The following is an 18,687-nucleotide window of genomic DNA, read 5'->3' as shown; positions in this document are numbered from 1 at the left end:
TATTAATGAAATTTCATTCAAGAATATCTGTGGAAACTAAAAAAGGGTAAACGCACTGTACGGTGTTTTCTTTATATTTTAGTTTGAAATTATCCCAAACTTTGAAAACTTTCTGACGTTTTATTTGGACTGAATCTTCTCCTTGTCCTTTGCTGATTTCTCCCTATGTTTCATTTGGCAGCGTCTTCTGGTTTGTATGGAAGCCTGTTTTCGCCACATCGTTAAAGTTCGCCTTAAAAAGTTTTCCTCGCAATTCCGACTTTATTTCTCGTAAACATCCAACATTTCTGGTGCATCCACCGGTAAGCATGTTGTCGGTGTGAAGTTTGAAGCTGTTGGTGTATGAACGAGGCTCCTCTGCGTCATGTGTTTTGCTCCGTCTGCACCAGAGCTGATAGTTTTCTCCAGGAATCGGAAGCTTTTTATATACCAAGCGATTCCATTAAATCTACCCTTTTTCATTTTCAGTGTGCAAAGCTTTCTGCCACTACAGAGCGGATGACGCTGCCCGATTGGTTAAAAAAAAGTTTAGCATTGCGAAAAAATAAAGTCGGAATTAGGCAAACATTTTCTTTAATATGGCGGAAACGGATTTATTGTTTACCTGTCCAGAGCGGTCCAGAGTTTATCAGGTGGTGCGTCAGTAATAATGGTCCGGAATCCTGTGTGTAGATAAACAGACTAAACGAAGCATCGAGGTAAATAATTTTTGTATTGGAATTGCTCAAGGAAACGTTTCAAACCTGGTTTATACTGAACTTTGACACAATATGTGGTTGTGTGCATCTGGAGCTGATTTTGTTCTCTGTATTTGGCTGCATTCATCCTTCCCTCGGGTGGAGTCATTTTTACTGTCTCTGCTGCTTATCTGTTAATACGTTTTCTATGATGGCGTTCACATGGAGTTTATCCTAGAATTTCCATTAATACCAAACAAATTTCTTCCCAGAGAAAAAAATGGTAAAAATTAGTAATAAAAATTAGTTTTAGTGTGCAGTGTCTTACCCGTGAAGGTGTATTTAGTGTACTGTTTTTGTTTGTTTGTTTGTTTGACCAATTTACATAAACAAGGACAGCTGATGTAGAACAATGGGCTTTGAGGTCTTGAGTACTTTATTAACCACAAAAAAATGATTGTAAATTCATGCAATTATACATGTAATCCATGTTTTTTTTTTTTTTTTTTCAACTGCCATGGTATGTTGAAGACTTTTAATACACCTGAAGTTCAGTATGAGACTAAATACAAATTCAGGGGACTTGAGATGAGATTTTGCTTACTTATATATATATATATATATATATATATATATATATATATATATATTTTATTTATTTATTTATTTATTTATTTATTTAGTGTAGTATTTCACTTCCTGGTTTGTAATTCCCATTCGGAGATCGACGTTCTTTCGCAATCCGAAACTGGGAATTACGATTATTTTTTATTTTTTTTTTGCCGCTTATGATATTAAAGACAGGGATATGAATATTTTTTTTTTTTATTATGTAAGCCTGTCAAGGTGTATAGACAAATAAGAATAATGTGTTTATTTACAAATATAGGTGGGAAAAAGATCAATGTGTTTGTTTTTATTGCTTTTTGCCAATCAGCGAATACACAGCAGTGAACAGTCCACACTTAAAGGCGGATCTGCGCAGCACGCTGATGATGTCATGAGACTCACAACAGCAACAAGAAACAAACCGCTGAAACACACAGTGTAACATCGGCCTATTTAATATATGCTTAAATGCTTCATGCAAAGTAAGTTAACCTGCTAGGAGATTTGCAAATGAGTGTGTAATGACCCCTAAGATGATATGCGGGTTATTCTGAAAGCGCTCGGAACCGAGGCTCAGTTAGCTAGCCGTGGTTTGTTTCTCTTCTTTACTAGCTGTTCAGCATGCTGGTGTCACCAAGTTCGTGTTAACCTCGATGTCATTGTCAGGAGGTTTAACAAGTCGTTTTGATTGTTGCCTTTAGTGCACAATGCAATGTTTGGTGCATAAACTTCTCATCAGTTAGATAGCAACTGTTGATCTGTTTATATGCTAGCTAGATTCGCGCCTAGCTGTCAGCCATACTCAAAAGAAATATTGCTCTTTCTTGATATAGACGTCTGCAAATTTTGTCCACGAATGTATCGGGAGTATGCCTACGAAATGTGCTATCTTTTCTGTCTTAGGAGCGGACAAGTGTAAATGGGTCAGTGACAGGAGCAACAGAGGTATGGTATTCCTGTCGGTCATAATGCCTCCAAGGAAGAGACCCCTCATCCCTGCTAGTGCAAGACGGCGGCCAAAAGATGACGACGATTACTTCCCCTTTAACTTGCTGCCAGTAGAGTGTCAGCTCCATGTGCTTTCCTTTCTGAATGAGGTGGACAAGTGCAACTCTGCGCTCGTGTGCTCGAGCTGGAGCTGCCTGGTGCGCTCTGGGAAACTGTGGAGAGTTGCAGACTATTCGCGTCGTGGCGTATTTCGTCTTGGACAGGAAGGACTACTAGTGTCCAACAGAGAATTTGAGCGCTGGAAGGCATGGGTTCACCACTATACTCACCATCTCATCTCCCGTGGGGCCAGTTTGCTGACTCTGAAAGCAAGCTTTGATTTGGGGGACCAGTGCAATAAATGGGGAGAACTCCTTTCTCATCTGTTAGAGAATGTCCACTGTAGGGACCTCAGTCATTTAGATTTGAACTGGACCTTCACTCTGCTTGAGCCGTTGGACCTCAGAGTCCATTCAGGCTCTAGCTCACACCAGGATGTCATCACTAAAATGGACCAGGTCAATAATTTCCAAATCCTACTAGCCAAATTTGCCCAGAGCTGCCCGCGAATCACCAAGATGCGGCTGCACTTTGATTGGTCTGACAAGTCAATTGCTTTAATAGCCCAGTTTCAGCACTTGCGCATTTTGGAACTTAAGTACTTCTGGATTTTTAAAGGGGTGAGCCCAGGTATCTTGCAGACACTGACTAAATCGCTGCCTAACCTCAAGTCTCTTACTCTCAATGTTCTAGTACCACTAAGGAATTTGGGCATTTCATACACTCTGGAATCACTGTCACTGGAGTTCCTTGATGTTTCTCTTAGCCGAGGCCTGGTCTTCTCTTGCCTTAAACTGCCTGCACTGAGAGAGTTACGGGCTAAAAAGATTGTACGGGGGATTACTTTGGACCGCCGGACCCGTCTCCGAATCCAGAGCAGGTGGCCATGCCTATATCAGGTCTTGCGAGAAGGGACGCCCAAGCTACAGATGCTCAACAATGAACGACTCCTTCCAAACTGGAAAGATCAGACTTACGACGAGCTCACTTCCATTCTCCAGCAGTCTTGTTACTGCCTGCAGCATCTGGATAATTGGATCTGGTAAACAAACTGTCAGAAATTAAGACACAGAAGTTGAAGCGAAGATGACGGGAATCATTTGTGAAACTGATTTTATTACCATTTATTAAATGTGTATACTGATTCACAGTACAATAACCACCATAAAAATGAAAGAGATAATATAAAGCACAGATGTCAGTGCATTAGTTTTCCAAATTCTTTGGGTCAATAACAAAATATGATTTGAGGACATTACATTGTTACAATTATATTGTTATTTTTAATCTGGTGATTTAGATTGCCCTGTTAAAATAAAAAAAAAAAAAAAAAAGAGAGAGACAAAATCATATAACATGGTGGATAGAAGGCAATGTGTGGTCTAAATCCTGGTTTGCTCGATACAGAGGCCTGGGAAAATTGTCTTTTTTTAATTTCAATTTCTTTCTGCATACAAACAGAAAAGCAGTGTAGCATTGGTTTAAAAAGATTGTAGTGTAATGTAAACAGGCCTAAATATTTTCAAGATTTGCAAACAATAGTTTTACAGATTTTTTATTTTTTTTTTTTAACTTTAATTTTAAAAAATCCCTTCTAAACTTTCCCTATAGGAAAATTCACATGGTTGATTATGCAGCAGGTCAATAAAAGGATAAAGCTAACATGTTGATCTCACAATTTATTGTAAAATGTATTCATTTAAACAATTTATTTTTAATGTATCCATCACCAGACTGACCAGTGTGCATTACAAAAACATTACAGTTTACAAAGCTGTGTTAAATCTCTCTTTCTCAAATTTAATGCAAAATGAGTTTAATGAATAGTGGGGCACAGACTTGCAAAACCTCCAAAGATCATAAGGACCAACTGATGTGAAATGTTTTCATTTGTTTGATGTACACGTAACCCCCACATAAGTGTTTTTCCATACATTGAATATTTTACGAATAGAGAGAACCAGTTTTGTATGTGTAGTGCTTCATACTTATCTGTAGAGGTCCTCTTAGCTTCAGGTTGTGAACTACTATCATTTTCCTTTGTGCTTATTACTCTAATTGAGTTTGCACTGATTTTTTTTTATAGTTTAAGGCAATCAAGCAATTCAGTGTTTATTTAATATTGAATTGTTAAAGACTGCCAGAATAAAATTGAATGGTTTGAGTGTCCTTATAGTTTTTTTTCTGTGTCTTACAGATACTGTAACAGGCATTAAAATATGTGACTGTTGTCGGAACTCAGAGCCCATCTCCAAGTGGACATTCACAGGGTGGCTCATGCCACTCTGTTCCTGAGGCTCAAATTATTTATCGCAATTTAATTAATAAATTATGGTAAATTGTTCTCACAAATATATAGAATAAACAAATAATGTTTAGAGTTGTTTAATTACGTTTACTTTAGTCTTCATGCCAATACTGTTTAAATTTAAATTCCAAGTATTAAGCAAATTAGTTTACTTAACCAATCTCACTATACATTATCTTCACTACTGCTTAATCTTCAAATGTGGATGGGAAGGAGCAAGCTTGTTTTAATAGCAGTCAGTCAGCAGGTTCCACAGAGCTCTCAGAAGGCACCTCACAACAACAATGGCACACCCCAGCAGTTGCAAGAAAGTGCGCCTCAAGTGAAATTTTCCCCACTTTTATCCTCTCAAAAGTCGCTTTGTCAGCATCTTTTAACGCTTTGACTCAAAATTACTTTATTTTCCATTTCCTTTTCTGGAAATACTTCCTGTTTTTCAGCTTTATGTGTACTTGGAGTTTAAACCCCTAATTTTTGCTTACATAAGTACAATTCACTTCATGGTTTCCTTTCATATGATTTTTCTTATATTTTCTCTAGTATTTCCAATTTCCCAATAAAGTACTTTAATTTGTAACTTATAGTTTTAAAACTATTATTGCTACACACTTTATATGTAGGATTCTCTATTCTCAATGTTTAAACCGAATAATAAATGTAACTATTGCCAGGTGTCTGTTAAGTACTGTTAACCTGATTATCATTGGAATATTGCTACTTACTAATGCTGCTACAATAGATCATTTTTACACACTGTATCAAACTTACTTTTTTTATTTGTATATTTTGAGATCTTTCCAAAGTTTCCAAAACCTGTTTCAAAAGAACAATAATGGTTTATCAGTGTGCTTTAGATCTTCCTGTAGCCCTTCTTGACTACTACTTTTCTTTCGGCTTCTCCCATTAGGGGGCGCCAATGCGGATCATCCGTCTCCATACACCCCTGTCCCTGCCTCTTTCAAACCAACTACCTGCATGTCTTCCCTCACCACATCCATAAACCTCCTCCTTGGTGTTCCTCTTTTTCTCCTTCCTGGTGGCTCCATCCTCAGCATTCTCCTACCGATATACCCCATGTCCCTCCTCTGCACATGTCCAAATTATCTTTATCTCGCCTCCCTCACCTTGTCTCCAAAACGTCCTACATTTGCTGTCCCTCTAATAAACTAATTTCTAATGTAGCCTGTCTTGACATTCTTTTATAAATAATTTTTAAATGAAATCTAAAAGCTTTTTCTAGAAATTTCTTCATGTAATTTGACAAATTCCTAATAGGATATAAAGGTGACTGTGCTGAGATTTTTATTGATCTATTACTTCTTTTTCCTTAAACAAGTTCCCCACTTGGATGATGCTGGATTATAAGGATCAGGAAGTTTGTAAAAAATTCAACACCTACAACATTGATTAATCCCAAAGCCATAAATCCACCCCCTTTGCCCAGGAGTCTTTTTGTCCTTCATTTACCTATTTTCTTTTTGTTCCCTTAGGATCCTAGAAACGCCCACCTGTGATAATACAAAAAGCACTTTTTTATTTTGAATATCCTTCATGCAACAAGGTTTCCATGACATGCTATGCTCATTCTTGGTTTTTCAATACATTTCTCACTTCACCCATTCACCACCAGATTACCCATTAAGGGCAACTGTCATGTTAGTCTAAGTAACACTTTTTGATTACTTGTGTCTATGTATGGAAAGGGTGCTTGGAGTATTTAATGAACTGTTGCACTCCCAGTATTTTTATATCTATAATATAAAGAGTTTACACAGAATAAATTATATCCCTAAAAACATACAACCTGTTGGTAAGCGAGATCAGAGGAAAAAGGCCAGATACATTTGAGCTGACTGGAAGGATGTGACGATTCAAATAACCACTTTTTACAATTGAAACGAGCAGAAAAGCATCTCCAGATGTACAGCATGTTAAACTAATGAGCTCACCACATCAGGTTCCACTCTTGGTAGCCAAGATCAAGTATCTGATGCTGCAATGGCCACAAACTCACTAAAACTGGACATTTGAAGATTGGGAAAAGACCAGTCAATGTTTAAAAATACATCCCATTAAAAATCTACAACAACAGCTCTTTGGTTTTATTTTAGAATCCATAACAGCTCGTTGGAAACTTTTCAATAACAATCTTGTTAGTACAGCTTGTGCAGGTCCGTCTACAATGTCTAAATCCAGCAAACCTCCACAACTGGGGAAAAAGCGAGACACCTTCCCCTTTGTTTAGAAAGAGGATACCTAGAACCTAGACACGTTAGCAGCTGCCGAAAAACCTTTGGAGATGGGTCATATCGCTGGCACTGGAGCTCACTGTGCCCTAGGAAGAGCGCATGGACAGGGACAATGATGGGAAGCATGCAAAGTACCAAGAGGTAGTTGAAGAGTGCAAGGCTGGCAAAGTCTTTGTGAGTCCCTGGAGGTGGACTGTAGAGGGTTTGCAAGGCATTCACTCTGAACAGCAATCACGCTATTAGGTATCACCTGGGAGTCAAAGCGAAAGGCGATTAGAACCGCAACTGAAGTCACAGAGAACGCCACAAGGTGGCTTTGGATTAAGAAGACAGACCTGTGGGCAATCATTGCTGGGACACAGGCCAGGGCTTAATTAACCCCGGCTTGGTCGCCTGAGCGCGGGTGTCTGATGCTGAAAGACCCAGAACACCCAACGACCCCAGGATACATTACTGATGTATCTTTCACCTAGCTTTTACAACAGCTCTTCTGAAACCCTCAAATAACAACCTTCCAGTCATTAGTACAAACTGTGAACATTATCAGAATGAACAATAAATTAGTATTGGACAATTAAACAAATCCAAGATATATTAGAGCTTTCACTGACAAAACATAAATGGTGTTAAAACTTGGACAATAATCTGAAAACCGAATATGCTTTGTAGCTATAAAACGTCTAAATAATTATAAATTTTTTATTTGAGAATGTTTGTCTATTAAGTTCTATTTAAATTGCTATTCAATTTGTTAAATGTGATCATACAGTTATGCAGCATAGAGAAATAGTGGCTCTGTATTTTCTGATCTGGTCTACATGATATGTATCTTGACAAAACTTTAGTTTTAACTCTAGTGCTTTTCTGTTTCTAACCTGGCAGGTTTGTCAGTCACATCCAAAATAAAAATACATTTTTAGACTAATTTACCAATTTGACCTAGAATAAAAAAGCTGTTTATACGAAGGACCAGGAAATGTTTTGGCAATGAACAAAGTACATTGCAGGTTAAACTTTGTACATAAACCATAAAGATATAAAAGGGTTCCTGTACAACTTATAGACCTCAGTTTAACATCATTTTAATATCCCTAGACATTTAGGGCTATATGACATACACATTACTCATTTTTTCTTTTTTCTTAAATGAATGTTTTCTCAAGTTTTGTTTGCCACATCCAGTTCAAATATAAACGGCAAATATTAATTACACAAACACAAAACCCAGCGTGTTTTAATTTATAGTTGCCTCAGTCTGGATTTCTACTTTTTTCTTAGCTTTTTTCTAATGCAGTTAAGAATGTGTAATCCAGGGAGGGGAAAAGGAGCTACGATCCCCTCCCCTTCTTTGATACTCTTTTTACAGAAACAGATGCTAACAATTTGATTCGTGTATGGGCATTAGATCAGGACTGGTGAAAGACCAGAGCGTTACAAAGTTTTAGGAAACCTACAAAGAATATGTAGCTTTGGTGAGTGAGGTCTGAAACAGTGGGACGGCAACGTAATTTAGACTTGAATGTAATCTAGAGGGGCGCAGGATGGAATCAACTGGCAACCTGTGTAAACATCACTTGCTTTATAGGTTAGTACCTGTACTTAGAGAAGGAGACAGAAAACCATACAGCTCTTTTTTATGCCAGCAAGTTTTAATACTTTGATCATGTTTGTGGAGCAAAGGTTACTTCTTCCTCCTTGTTCTGGACTGGTCTGTGGTGGGCAGAGGTGAAGACAAAATCCTGACAAACATATGCAAAGTACTTGATTATTTGATTACCTATTCTAGTTAATGTGTAATCACAATGTAGGCGGTGCTGTTATGCCGTCCATTGTGTACAGTTCCTTGATTTACGGAAAAGTTCATAGTCTAATTAAAGACTGCGGGTTCCTCTAGGTTGGATTCACATGTTGGAGTTTCTCACATGGGACAGACATGGCTAAAGGAGTGTACATCTCTAAAACTCTGGCTATTGCCACAGTGGTGCTGACACTTTCTGCGCTTGGTGGCATCATCGTTATGGTCACCCTGTACCAGATGCAAATAGCAAGAAACCGACCAGTGCGTCCACCGAGCCCGGTTCCTACTACACCGATTCCAACAGGACTTCCACCAACTCTGAGACTTCCAGAAAATTTGATTCCGGAGAGCTATGAAGTCAACCTTAAACTACACCTATACACGAGACTGCCCAACGCCACTGAGCAAGATTATTTTTTTGAAGGAAACTCAACAGTCAGGTTTAAATGTGTGAAAGACACATGGACTATCTTCCTTCATGCCCTGGATCTATCTGTTGAAACAGTTATAGTGACCAAAGAAAACACAAGCGAAAATATAGGAATAGAGAGATACACTTTGCACAATGACTCTAATTTCTTTGAGATCCTGCTTAAAAAACAGTTAAAAGGAAATGGGGATTATTATGAACTTTTCACTAAATTCAAAGGGGAACTTTTAGATGATTTGACTGGTCTTTATACAAGCCAGTACACAGAGAAAGGTCATGACGATAAAGAAGAGAAAAGGTAAGCATTTTGAAATATTTAATTTCCCTATATTAATATGTATTATGCTTTTGTTGCTTAAATGACTGCTTTCTCAGCCTAGTACTATGTGGACTCACTGTTCTACATTGTTTTTGCATTCCCTGTTCCCAATACACCTGGTTGAGCTCATAAATAGCTTAATACTTAGGTAATGGTTTGATCGAATATATCAGTCGAAAAACCTGAGCTCCTGAAGCAGTGTAGGACTGTGGGGCTTGATGAATACACTGTGTAAAACGTTTATTCTTTATTTTGGCTCTGTTTTTATTATGTAAATTTATTTCAGTTTTTTGGCAGTTCTTTATAGCATGATATTCATGGAAATCATGCATTCGTGAGTGTGTGTATATGTGTGTCTCCAAAGAGAGAAAAGAACACGGAAACTCACACATTCCCTTCCAAATATCAGATTACCCAGAGCCATTTCTTGGCCATGGCAGTATTTATGTAACTGTGTTTATTGTAGAAGGAGCCCCCAACCCTGTTCCTACCCAGTTTTATAGCTTTCTTCTTCACCTATCTCCAAGGAAGTTATCTCAGCTGTAATGCTTTAAGCAGAGCTAATGTTCTGAATAACACATGATTGTACCCATAACTAATGTGACAAGGAATGATTCTTTGAAATGTTTGGATTTTCTGTCTATGTTTTTGGACACTTTTTCAACAGATTTCTCGTCGCAAGCCAGATGCAAGCCACAGACGCTCGAAAAGTATTCCCTTGCTTTGATGAACCAGCTATGAAAGCAGTTTTTAATATTACCATTATCCACAGACCTAATACCAGAGCCATTTCCAATGCTAAATTAGGTAAGAGACACAAAACTGGTTTTGTGATACAATCTAAATAAGTTTAAGTTGGCAGTTTGTGTAGGTTGATGTCATGATGTCATGTCATTGGCCTTGCTATGATAACTTTTTATTTTATATTATTTACATTGTTAATTACATTGTTTGCCTCAATCTAGTTTGCCTTTAAACATGGATAACAACAGTTTGCTTTGTATGTTGTATCCAACAGACAATGAAAGATATGTGGAAGAAGAAGGAAATAAGTGGATTGCCTCTACATTTGCCACAACACCAATCATGTCAACATATCTCTTGGCTGTCACAGTAAATGAATTTATGAATGAGCACGATGAACATGATAAAAAGGAAATATCGGTGTGTTACTGTTTATTAATATACTTAAAAAATATATATAATTTGAGTATATTCATTTAGTTAGAAATGCAGTATAAAACTGTTGATTTTGTCTATAAATACTGGTATACAGTCTGACATTTATATGCTGACATTTATATTTATATTACATCTATAATTTATATTATATGATAAAAGTTGGACTAAGATTGAATTTGAAACTTCAGGCAATAAAAAAAAATCTATAAGTTTGACCATCATTTTCAATCTGTTTTCTTTGTTTTTAAAGATCTGGGCCCGACCCGAGGCTGTGGCTGCTGGACATGCCACATATGCCATGAGTATCACTGGGAAGATTCTAAGCTTTTATGAGAAGAAATTTAACTTAAAATACCCATTAAACAAACTAGGTGAGATTAAACGCATGGGTTAAGAAAAGTAATAAAGCAAGTAGCAAGCAACTGGTCACTTACAGCAAATATGATTATATTTATAGATCAGGTTGCCCTGCCTGACTTTAGTGCAGGTGCTATGGAAAACTGGGGTTTAACAATGTACCGTGAATCAGCTCTGCTGTATAAGGAAAGTGTGTCCTCTTCTTCCGATAAAGAATGGGTTGCCATTGTGGTAGCTCATGAGCTTGCACATCAGGTACATTTATTCATTATTAAATAATTATTCTGTATGAGACACTATGTGTGTACAGGCAATGGCACATTTTTATGACAGCATTAATTTAATCATTTTCATTGATGAAAATACAGTGGTTTGGAAACCTTGTCACGATGAAGTGGTGGAACAACCTTTGGCTAAGTGAGGGATTTGCAACGTACATCTCATACCTGGGAGTGGATGACATTGAGCCTACATGGAACATAGTATGTTTTAACAATTTGAACAAATTATTGTACATTGACATTTTAATTTACAGATAATTTATAATTTTCCTTTTTCTGGGCATCAATGATGCTTTAATTGAACTTTTTTCTTAACTTTAGCTGCCACACAGGAAATTACATCAGTGTATATACTGTTATTTTTTAGAGGGATATGTTTGTGCTGAAGGAAATCCAGCCAGTTATGGAGCTAGACTCACTGAACGCTTCTCACCCTCTCAGCTTGAGCGAGTCAGAAATTGAGACAGCGTCTGAAATCTTGGGACTCTTTGACAGCATCACCTACAACAAGGCTGGTTTAATGTCTCTTCAATTTAAATTTAAAGGCTCGTGTATACATTTACTAGAAATGATTTATGTGTGACTTGGTGAGCAAGATTTTCTTTCCTCTCCATAGGGTGCAGCTGTGCTTAGAATGTTGTCAGCATACATGGGGGAGGAAAAGTTTTTTGAAGGACTTAGGGTGAGTGTTGTGTCTGTCAGTGGTTATAACAAGTCTGGAACACTTGATACAGTAATATATTTTTGCTTTATGCTTTTTGAAAACCTGAATTAACATACAAAGTATATTTTAATACCGTATAACAAATGTATTATTTTAGAAGTACCTTGAGAGATACAAATACAAGAATGCTGACACTAAAGACCTGTGGACGTGTATGAAGGAGGTAAATGTGCTGTAGCTACTTTCACCCATATAAAGAATACAAAAAAATAAACAACACAATAGCAAATAATGAAATTTCACCTTGTAGCCAAATGTTTGTGTACACCTGACCATCAGGCGTGTGTGCTTTTGGAAAATCTCATTCCAGATTTTGTTATAATAAGCTCTATTTCTCTGGGAAGGCTTTCCACTAGATTTTGAAATGTGGCTGTGTGAATTTGCCCATTCAGCAACAAGTGCATTAATGGAAACAGGCACTGTTGTTGGGCGAGGATGCTGGAGGAGCTCTCAGCATTCCATTTCATGCTGAAGGTTAGGGCTTTGTGCAGGACATTTGAGTTCTTCCACTCTAATCTTGGCTAACTATGTCTTCATGGACTTTGTGTTGTGCACAGGTAGCATTTCAATGCTGTAATAGGATTGGAAGCCTTAGTTTCAGAAAAGGGAAATGCTACAGCATACAAAGACTACAATAACCAGCATGCAATTTGTGGAATTTTCAAAATTGTCACAAGCCTTTGGTCATATAATGTTAATACCATATGAACATACCTACTCATCACTTAATAATGCAATATAAGGTATTTTCCTTATCAGGTTATAAGGTATAATATAAGGTATTGTCCTTATCAGGTTATAAGGTATAATATAAGGTATTGTCCTTATCAGGTTATAAGGTATAATATAAGGTATTGTCCTTATCAGGTTACACATGAGGAAATAGAGAGCATTATGACAACATGGACTGAGCAGGTGGGCTACCCAGTCATCAACATAAATACCACCACCGGAGAGATTGCTCAGGAGCAGTTCCTTTTAAAGAGAGGAAAGGACCCTGGGTGAGCTACAAGACAAATTAGATATTTATTTGAAATCACTTATTTATATATAGATATCTATTTATATTTGATATTTATTTGAAATGGCATTTTTTTTTATATTTGAACCTATAAATTATTTAAGATAAATATTCATTAATTTATTTATTCATTAATTTATCTTCAATATCCACTTTAACAGTTGAACTAAAGGTTACTCGACTTACAATACGTGTAAGTCGAGTAACGTATCTCCAGATAGAACAACATTGCACACATATTTAAACCTAAGGAAAATTGAGCAAAGTTGAGCTGCCTAACTGCATGCATTTGGACAGTGGGGTGGAAACTGTGCAAACAAATAGAGAACACAGACAGTTACCCAAGTTTAGGGTCAAACCAGGATTTAGAGCTCTGAGACAGCAATGCTACACCTTGCAGGACAATCCCACCTAAAATACAAAAAACAATCTTCTGTATTAAATACACCTTTATAACAGATCTGTTTGTTTTAGTGCTTCATATCGACTGGTATTCATCCTGTAATGACTAATATATATATATATATATATATATATATATATATATATATATATATATATATATATATATATATATATATATATATATATATATATAAAAAGTAAAAAAATTTTTTAAAGTAAATTTAATCACTCTGCCTTGTGTTACTTTAGTGCAGAAAGAATGCATATCCCTTGTAGTGCATGTGCAGTGCACTGTGGGTAATGTAGTAAAATATGCAGAAAATAATTTGTCCATCACAAAAAAAAAATGTGGCAGCATCCCAAAGTTGTTGTTACATAGGGAACCGATTCACACAGTGAAGTTTAAACTAAGGGCTACACTGTGGGCTAAGAATAAGTAGTTATAGCCTACAGAGACATAAAACATGGCTCACAAGCTGTGAAAATATTTGTGGATATTCATTCATTGAGTAGACACTGGTGTGCTTTCAACGGTTCGTTCTCATTCTTAAATCCTAAGTTCCATCTTGGCAAAGAGTGCAGTGAGTGACCTCAGACTGCAGAGAGCAGAATCAAAACTTTGAACAATCTCAGAGGTTGAGTACTTGAGTGTTTTTTTTTTTTATTGCCCAATAAGTAATCTGTATTTACACTGAATAACTGTCATAGTCAATAAAGTAAATGATCTTTAATACTGCACAATTTCAAAACGAAATCACCGTAGTGGTGATCCACTATGAATCCACTCATTCATAGAACCATGGTAACCTTCCGTTGTTATGAGCCAGTGTGAACATATTTTGTTTGTGGAAAAATTGACAAGCCCCTGCTGTATTGAATTTAAGGCGTAACTCTTTTCTGTTTTTCCAGTAGACTTGAATGGCAGGTTCCAATTACTTATATGAAATCGGATTTTGTTCAGAAGAAAGATTTACTAAAAGATAAGGGGCCAGGTAAATCTCTCTCTCTCAATTTACTAAATCTTTCTGACTGTCTGTCTGACTGTCTGTCTGTCTGTCTGTCTGTCTGTCTGTCTGTCTGTCTGTGTCCAAAACTGTCAGTGAATTATTCAATCTGTTCTTGTTATAGGAAACAATTATAGAAAGCATCTAAAATGACTTAATACTAATGCCCACAAAAAAAAAAAAATGTTTCTCTACAGTTAGAAAGCCTGCTTATGAAGTCACTGATGATGGATGGTTACTAGTCAATCTAAACTGCAATGGTTATTACAGAGTGAATTATGATGAACAGAACTGGAATAGACTTATCAATCAACTGGAGACCAATCATGAAGTGAGTATGTTATTTTCCTACTTATGTACTGATGATAATCTAACTGTTGTTCTCAAAACCAACAGGAAACAGTAATTTTAGTCCCTCCTGATAGTATAAATGTGCTTCTTTCTAGGTTATCCCACTCATTAACAGAGGCCAGTTAATTGACGATGCATTTAATCTTGCTAGGTAAATCCATTATAATTTTTATCTGATTAGAAATGTATAATGATTTTAAAAAAGAAGTGATTATTTTTGCATCGTGTATATCACCTTTAACAATCACATATCCTATATCAACATTGCTCTCTCTAGGTACATTACACATTTATTTACATTTATGTTACCTTGTTTTGTGAAGGGCCAAATACATCAATGTCACACTGGCATTAAGTACAACCAAGTATCTGATAAATGAAACCGAGTATTTTCCATGGGAGTCAGCCTTAAACAACTTGGATTACTTTATTCTCATGTTTGATCGCTCCGAGGTCTATGGCCCTATGCAGGTGAGTATAATGTACAGTACACCCGTAGATAGTAAATTCACAGATGAGTTAGGGACTATTTATTGGTCTTTTATTCTATGCTCTGTTTACAGAAATACCTGCGAATGCAAGTTGTCCCGCTTTACAATTACTTCCAAGAGTACACTGACAATGCAACTGTTCCAAGGAACCTTACTGACCAGTATGTATCTGTCTGATGTATCTATGTTTCCTTAAAGTGTTAAATGCTTTGTGTAATCTTTTTTTAATCTGTCTGCAGGTATAACCAAATCAATGCCATTTCATTGGCATGCAGCAATGGTTTTACTGAGTGCACAGACATGGCAACAAAGCTTTTTAATGAGTGGAAAAATGGGACAAATCGGTAGGTGAATTTTACATTTACTGAACAACATTATCATGTATGTTTTGGCTTACTATATTCTGAACTCACATTAAATGTATTAAGCTAATATATTAATATACAGTGGATTTAGAAAGTATTTTAACTTTTTTTTTTTTTTTTTTTCAAATCTACCCTCCATACCCCATAATGGCAAAGCAAACCATGTTTGGTGATTCAAATGAAATGAAAGGCAAAATTATTCAAATGAAAAATATTTAGACCCCAAACTGACCAACCATGTGTGGAGGGTCTTAGTAAAAAAGAACTCAGAACACAGCCACAACTCTACTTCAGCTGCAAAGACCCGATGAAAAAAGTCCTTCCATTCAAGAATTGTAGAGGTTGCTGTGTTTTGGGAACCTTCAGTGCAGCTGAATATTTTTGTAGCTTTTCCCAGATCTTTGTCTCAACACATTCCTGTTTCTGAGCTGTGCAGTCAGCTCATTGGTTTTAGCTATGATTTCATTTTCCGGTCTTAGACCCTATAAAGAGGCACTTTCCAAATTATGTCCAATCATTTGAATATGCCACGGCTAGACTCCAATCAAAATGTAGAAACCTCTAAAATAATTCAGGGAAAGGGGACATAGCTGAGCAACTTTAAAGTGTTACAGAAAAAGGTCTGAATATGAATATGATATTTCTGTTTTTTCCTTCTTAATAATAATCACAAATCATTTTTTTTGTTTGTTTGTTTTAGCGTTATACCATATGCTGTCATTACAGTGTAGATTCATGTTAAACAAATTAAAAGCATTTTAGTATAAGGCTGCAACATAAAATATGAAAACATTAGGGTCTTTGAACACTTTTTGGATGCACTGTATGAGACAATAAGCGAAGATATTTGTAAATAATATCTTAACAATATTTCTCTTGTTAAGGATTCCAGCTCACTTAAAGCCCACCATCTACTGCAATGCCATAGCAGCTGGAAATGAGGATGACTGGGATTTTGCATGGAAAAAATATGAAGAAGCTACACTTGCAACAGAACAAGATGTCCTGAGATATGCACTCTCCTGCACCAAAATAATTTGGCTCTTAAACAGGTAAGCATTTTGCAACACAATGCTCTAGTTTCTTTGGCTACACATATTCAACACTAATAATGCCATTCTTCCCAACCCAGATACCTTGAGTACACTCTAGACCCCAACAAGATAAGAAAAATGGATGCAGTGTCTACCATAAACTACATTGCCAGAAATGTAGCTGGACAAGCTCTTGCCTGGGATTTCATTCGGGCCCAATGGACCTACATAAGTCATTTGTGAGTTGGAAACCCTAAATTCCTGTGTACAAACTTGTAGAGTTTGACCATTTCTCATTTCTATTTTATAAGCCATACTGTAAAGTAATAAGAGCTACAAAGCTATCAAGATTGCAAGCAATTCAGGGATCGAAGGTTAAGTTCAGCAGTTAGTGAGTGCTCAGCGTTTTTAAAGTTTGTTCCCTTAGTTACTAGGTAATACAATTATCCACCTGGCTAACACTCATTTCCTTAAACAGGTATGGAGGTGGGATAATATCTGTTGGTGGGATAATTGATGATGTGACCGAGAGGTTTTCTACAGACTTTGAGCTCCAACAGGTGATATATTAAAAGTTACCAAACAGGGTGGCATTAGATTACTTCAATGCTATTGATACTTTCTATTCAGTAGTTCCACCTCAGAACTCATGATTTCACTCACACTTCTCTTATTGTCTTTGTCTAGCTGAAGCAGTTCCGAAATAAACTTGATGAAGATGGCCTTGGGCCAACTACACGAGCTCTTGATCAGGCAATTGAGAGAACTGAAGCCAACATTAAATGGGTGAAAGAGACTAAACAGACTGTGCTGAACTGGTTTATAGAACAGACACAGATTCACTGAGCATTCACAGGTTTGCACAACTCAGTATGCATTGTACAGCCTGGGCAATGAGAAACAGATGTAGAGTAATGGTGCGGTTAAAGAGACAACATCCTGTGTTTCACAATAGTTTTTTCCACAAGAAAAGCCTGTTTCATAAGAAGATCTGAGCATTTTGAATCGGAACATAAAAAAACACATGCATTTTTCTCCCCCAAGGACTATCTGATTTAAAAAAAAGAAGAATTATGTAACTATGCAATCTATCCTCTTCTTTTTTAACATAGTTAATAGGAGATTATCTGAGATAATTTTAATATCAGCACATTGCTTTGAAAATAATTGTAAAATTGCATAGTACAGTGCAATTGTATAGGTATTTAAATAATACTGGTGCCAGTTTTTGTCTAATTGGCACCAAATTAAATATAAAATACATATTAGTCTTAACATTAACCTAGAAATTTTGTAGACTTTATGGCTTCATTCATGTGTAGTACTGCAAATAAAAAAAATTTATACAGACGAAGTAACAAGGTATGTTACTTACTTAGGAATATTGAGCATTTTAAATAAATATATTTATTTACTCAACAGTATATTTTGTAAGTATGGTAACTAGTATAAATGAATATACTCCTTGCCTTAAATCTGTCTGTTTCTGAATGCCAATTAAATTATAAAACTTTTGGATTATTTTTATTTTCTTAAAAAGGATTTTCTATTTGGTTAATAGTATGTATGTATTTATGTATAATCAATATATTGGATCCACATGGCCTTTATGTGCATATATCAGCCATTTTATCAGGTTCACTTACCATAAACTTGACCTTTGTGGGTATAATGCTATGTCAATTGTGCCAGTTGTCTTCTCTCTGTTAATTGAAGAAAGACGCCAACACTACCCAGATGTTTTTCCAAATAAAATCCTATCATTGCTTCGGCACTTAACACACTTCAGCAAAACAAACAAATGTGCCAAGAATGCTTCACAGCCCAAAAAAATTCTAGTTAGTCACGATCACATTCCAGAAAAGAACTGGTGGACTGTAGCTAAAAAAACACCACTAAAACAACTACAAATCTTTTTACTTGTACTCATAGCATGCAATTTAAACAACTGAAACCTTTTTGCATTTAATAATTTTTGCAGTTAAACATATTCTTCAATTATGTTCAAAATAGCCTCATATTTTTAATCACTGTA

General features: G+C 36.3%; 2 protein-coding genes across 7 annotated transcripts; both read left to right on the top strand.

The window, feature by feature from the left end:
* Positions 1 to 1,392: 1,392 nt before the first annotated feature.
* LOC310731746 (uncharacterized protein) lies at positions 1,393 to 5,218 on the top strand. Of its 2 annotated transcripts, none has more exons than XM_083551582.1 (3): positions 1,393 to 1,509; positions 1,615 to 1,768; positions 2,190 to 4,502. In XM_083551582.1, exons 2-3 carry the CDS (start codon positions 1,747 to 1,749, stop codon positions 3,377 to 3,379), a joined length of 1,212 nt encoding a protein of 403 aa, XP_083407708.1. In that variant the 5' UTR covers positions 1,393 to 1,509; positions 1,615 to 1,746; the 3' UTR covers positions 3,380 to 4,502. The 2 variants fall into 2 exon arrangements, with proteins under 2 accessions (XP_083407708.1, XP_083407707.1); XM_083551581.1 differs by lacking the exon at positions 1,393 to 1,509 and adding an exon at positions 4,531 to 5,218 and having other exon boundaries at positions 1,616 to 1,768; positions 2,190 to 3,375.
* Positions 5,219 to 8,243: 3,025 nt separating this feature from the next.
* On the top strand, positions 8,244 to 18,166 carry anpeplb (alanyl (membrane) aminopeptidase-like b). Of its 5 annotated transcripts, none has more exons than XM_083551575.1 (21): positions 8,244 to 8,647; positions 8,785 to 9,416; positions 10,105 to 10,244; positions 10,456 to 10,601; positions 10,870 to 10,990; positions 11,077 to 11,231; positions 11,345 to 11,458; positions 11,625 to 11,768; positions 11,874 to 11,939; positions 12,079 to 12,144; positions 12,849 to 12,982; positions 14,320 to 14,399; positions 14,609 to 14,742; positions 14,858 to 14,913; positions 15,086 to 15,233; positions 15,326 to 15,414; positions 15,493 to 15,597; positions 16,503 to 16,670; positions 16,751 to 16,891; positions 17,131 to 17,212; positions 17,340 to 18,166. In XM_083551575.1, exons 2-21 carry the CDS (start codon positions 8,824 to 8,826, stop codon positions 17,496 to 17,498), a joined length of 2,841 nt encoding a protein of 946 aa, XP_083407701.1. In that variant the 5' UTR covers positions 8,244 to 8,647; positions 8,785 to 8,823; the 3' UTR covers positions 17,499 to 18,166. The 5 variants fall into 5 exon arrangements, with proteins under 5 accessions (XP_083407701.1, XP_083407697.1, XP_083407700.1 ...); XM_083551572.1 differs by having other exon boundaries at positions 8,276 to 8,647; positions 14,317 to 14,399; XM_083551573.1 differs by having other exon boundaries at positions 8,336 to 8,475; positions 14,317 to 14,399.
* Positions 18,167 to 18,687: the final 521 nt, after the last annotated feature.

This window comes from Silurus aristotelis (assembly GCF_946808225.1).
Source record: "Silurus aristotelis genome assembly, chromosome: 10".
Classification (NCBI taxonomy): domain Eukaryota; kingdom Metazoa; phylum Chordata; class Actinopteri; order Siluriformes; family Siluridae; genus Silurus; species Silurus aristotelis.
The sequence above is the reverse complement of the archived record's forward strand: the minus strand, read 5'-3'. Positions and strand labels throughout refer to the sequence as shown.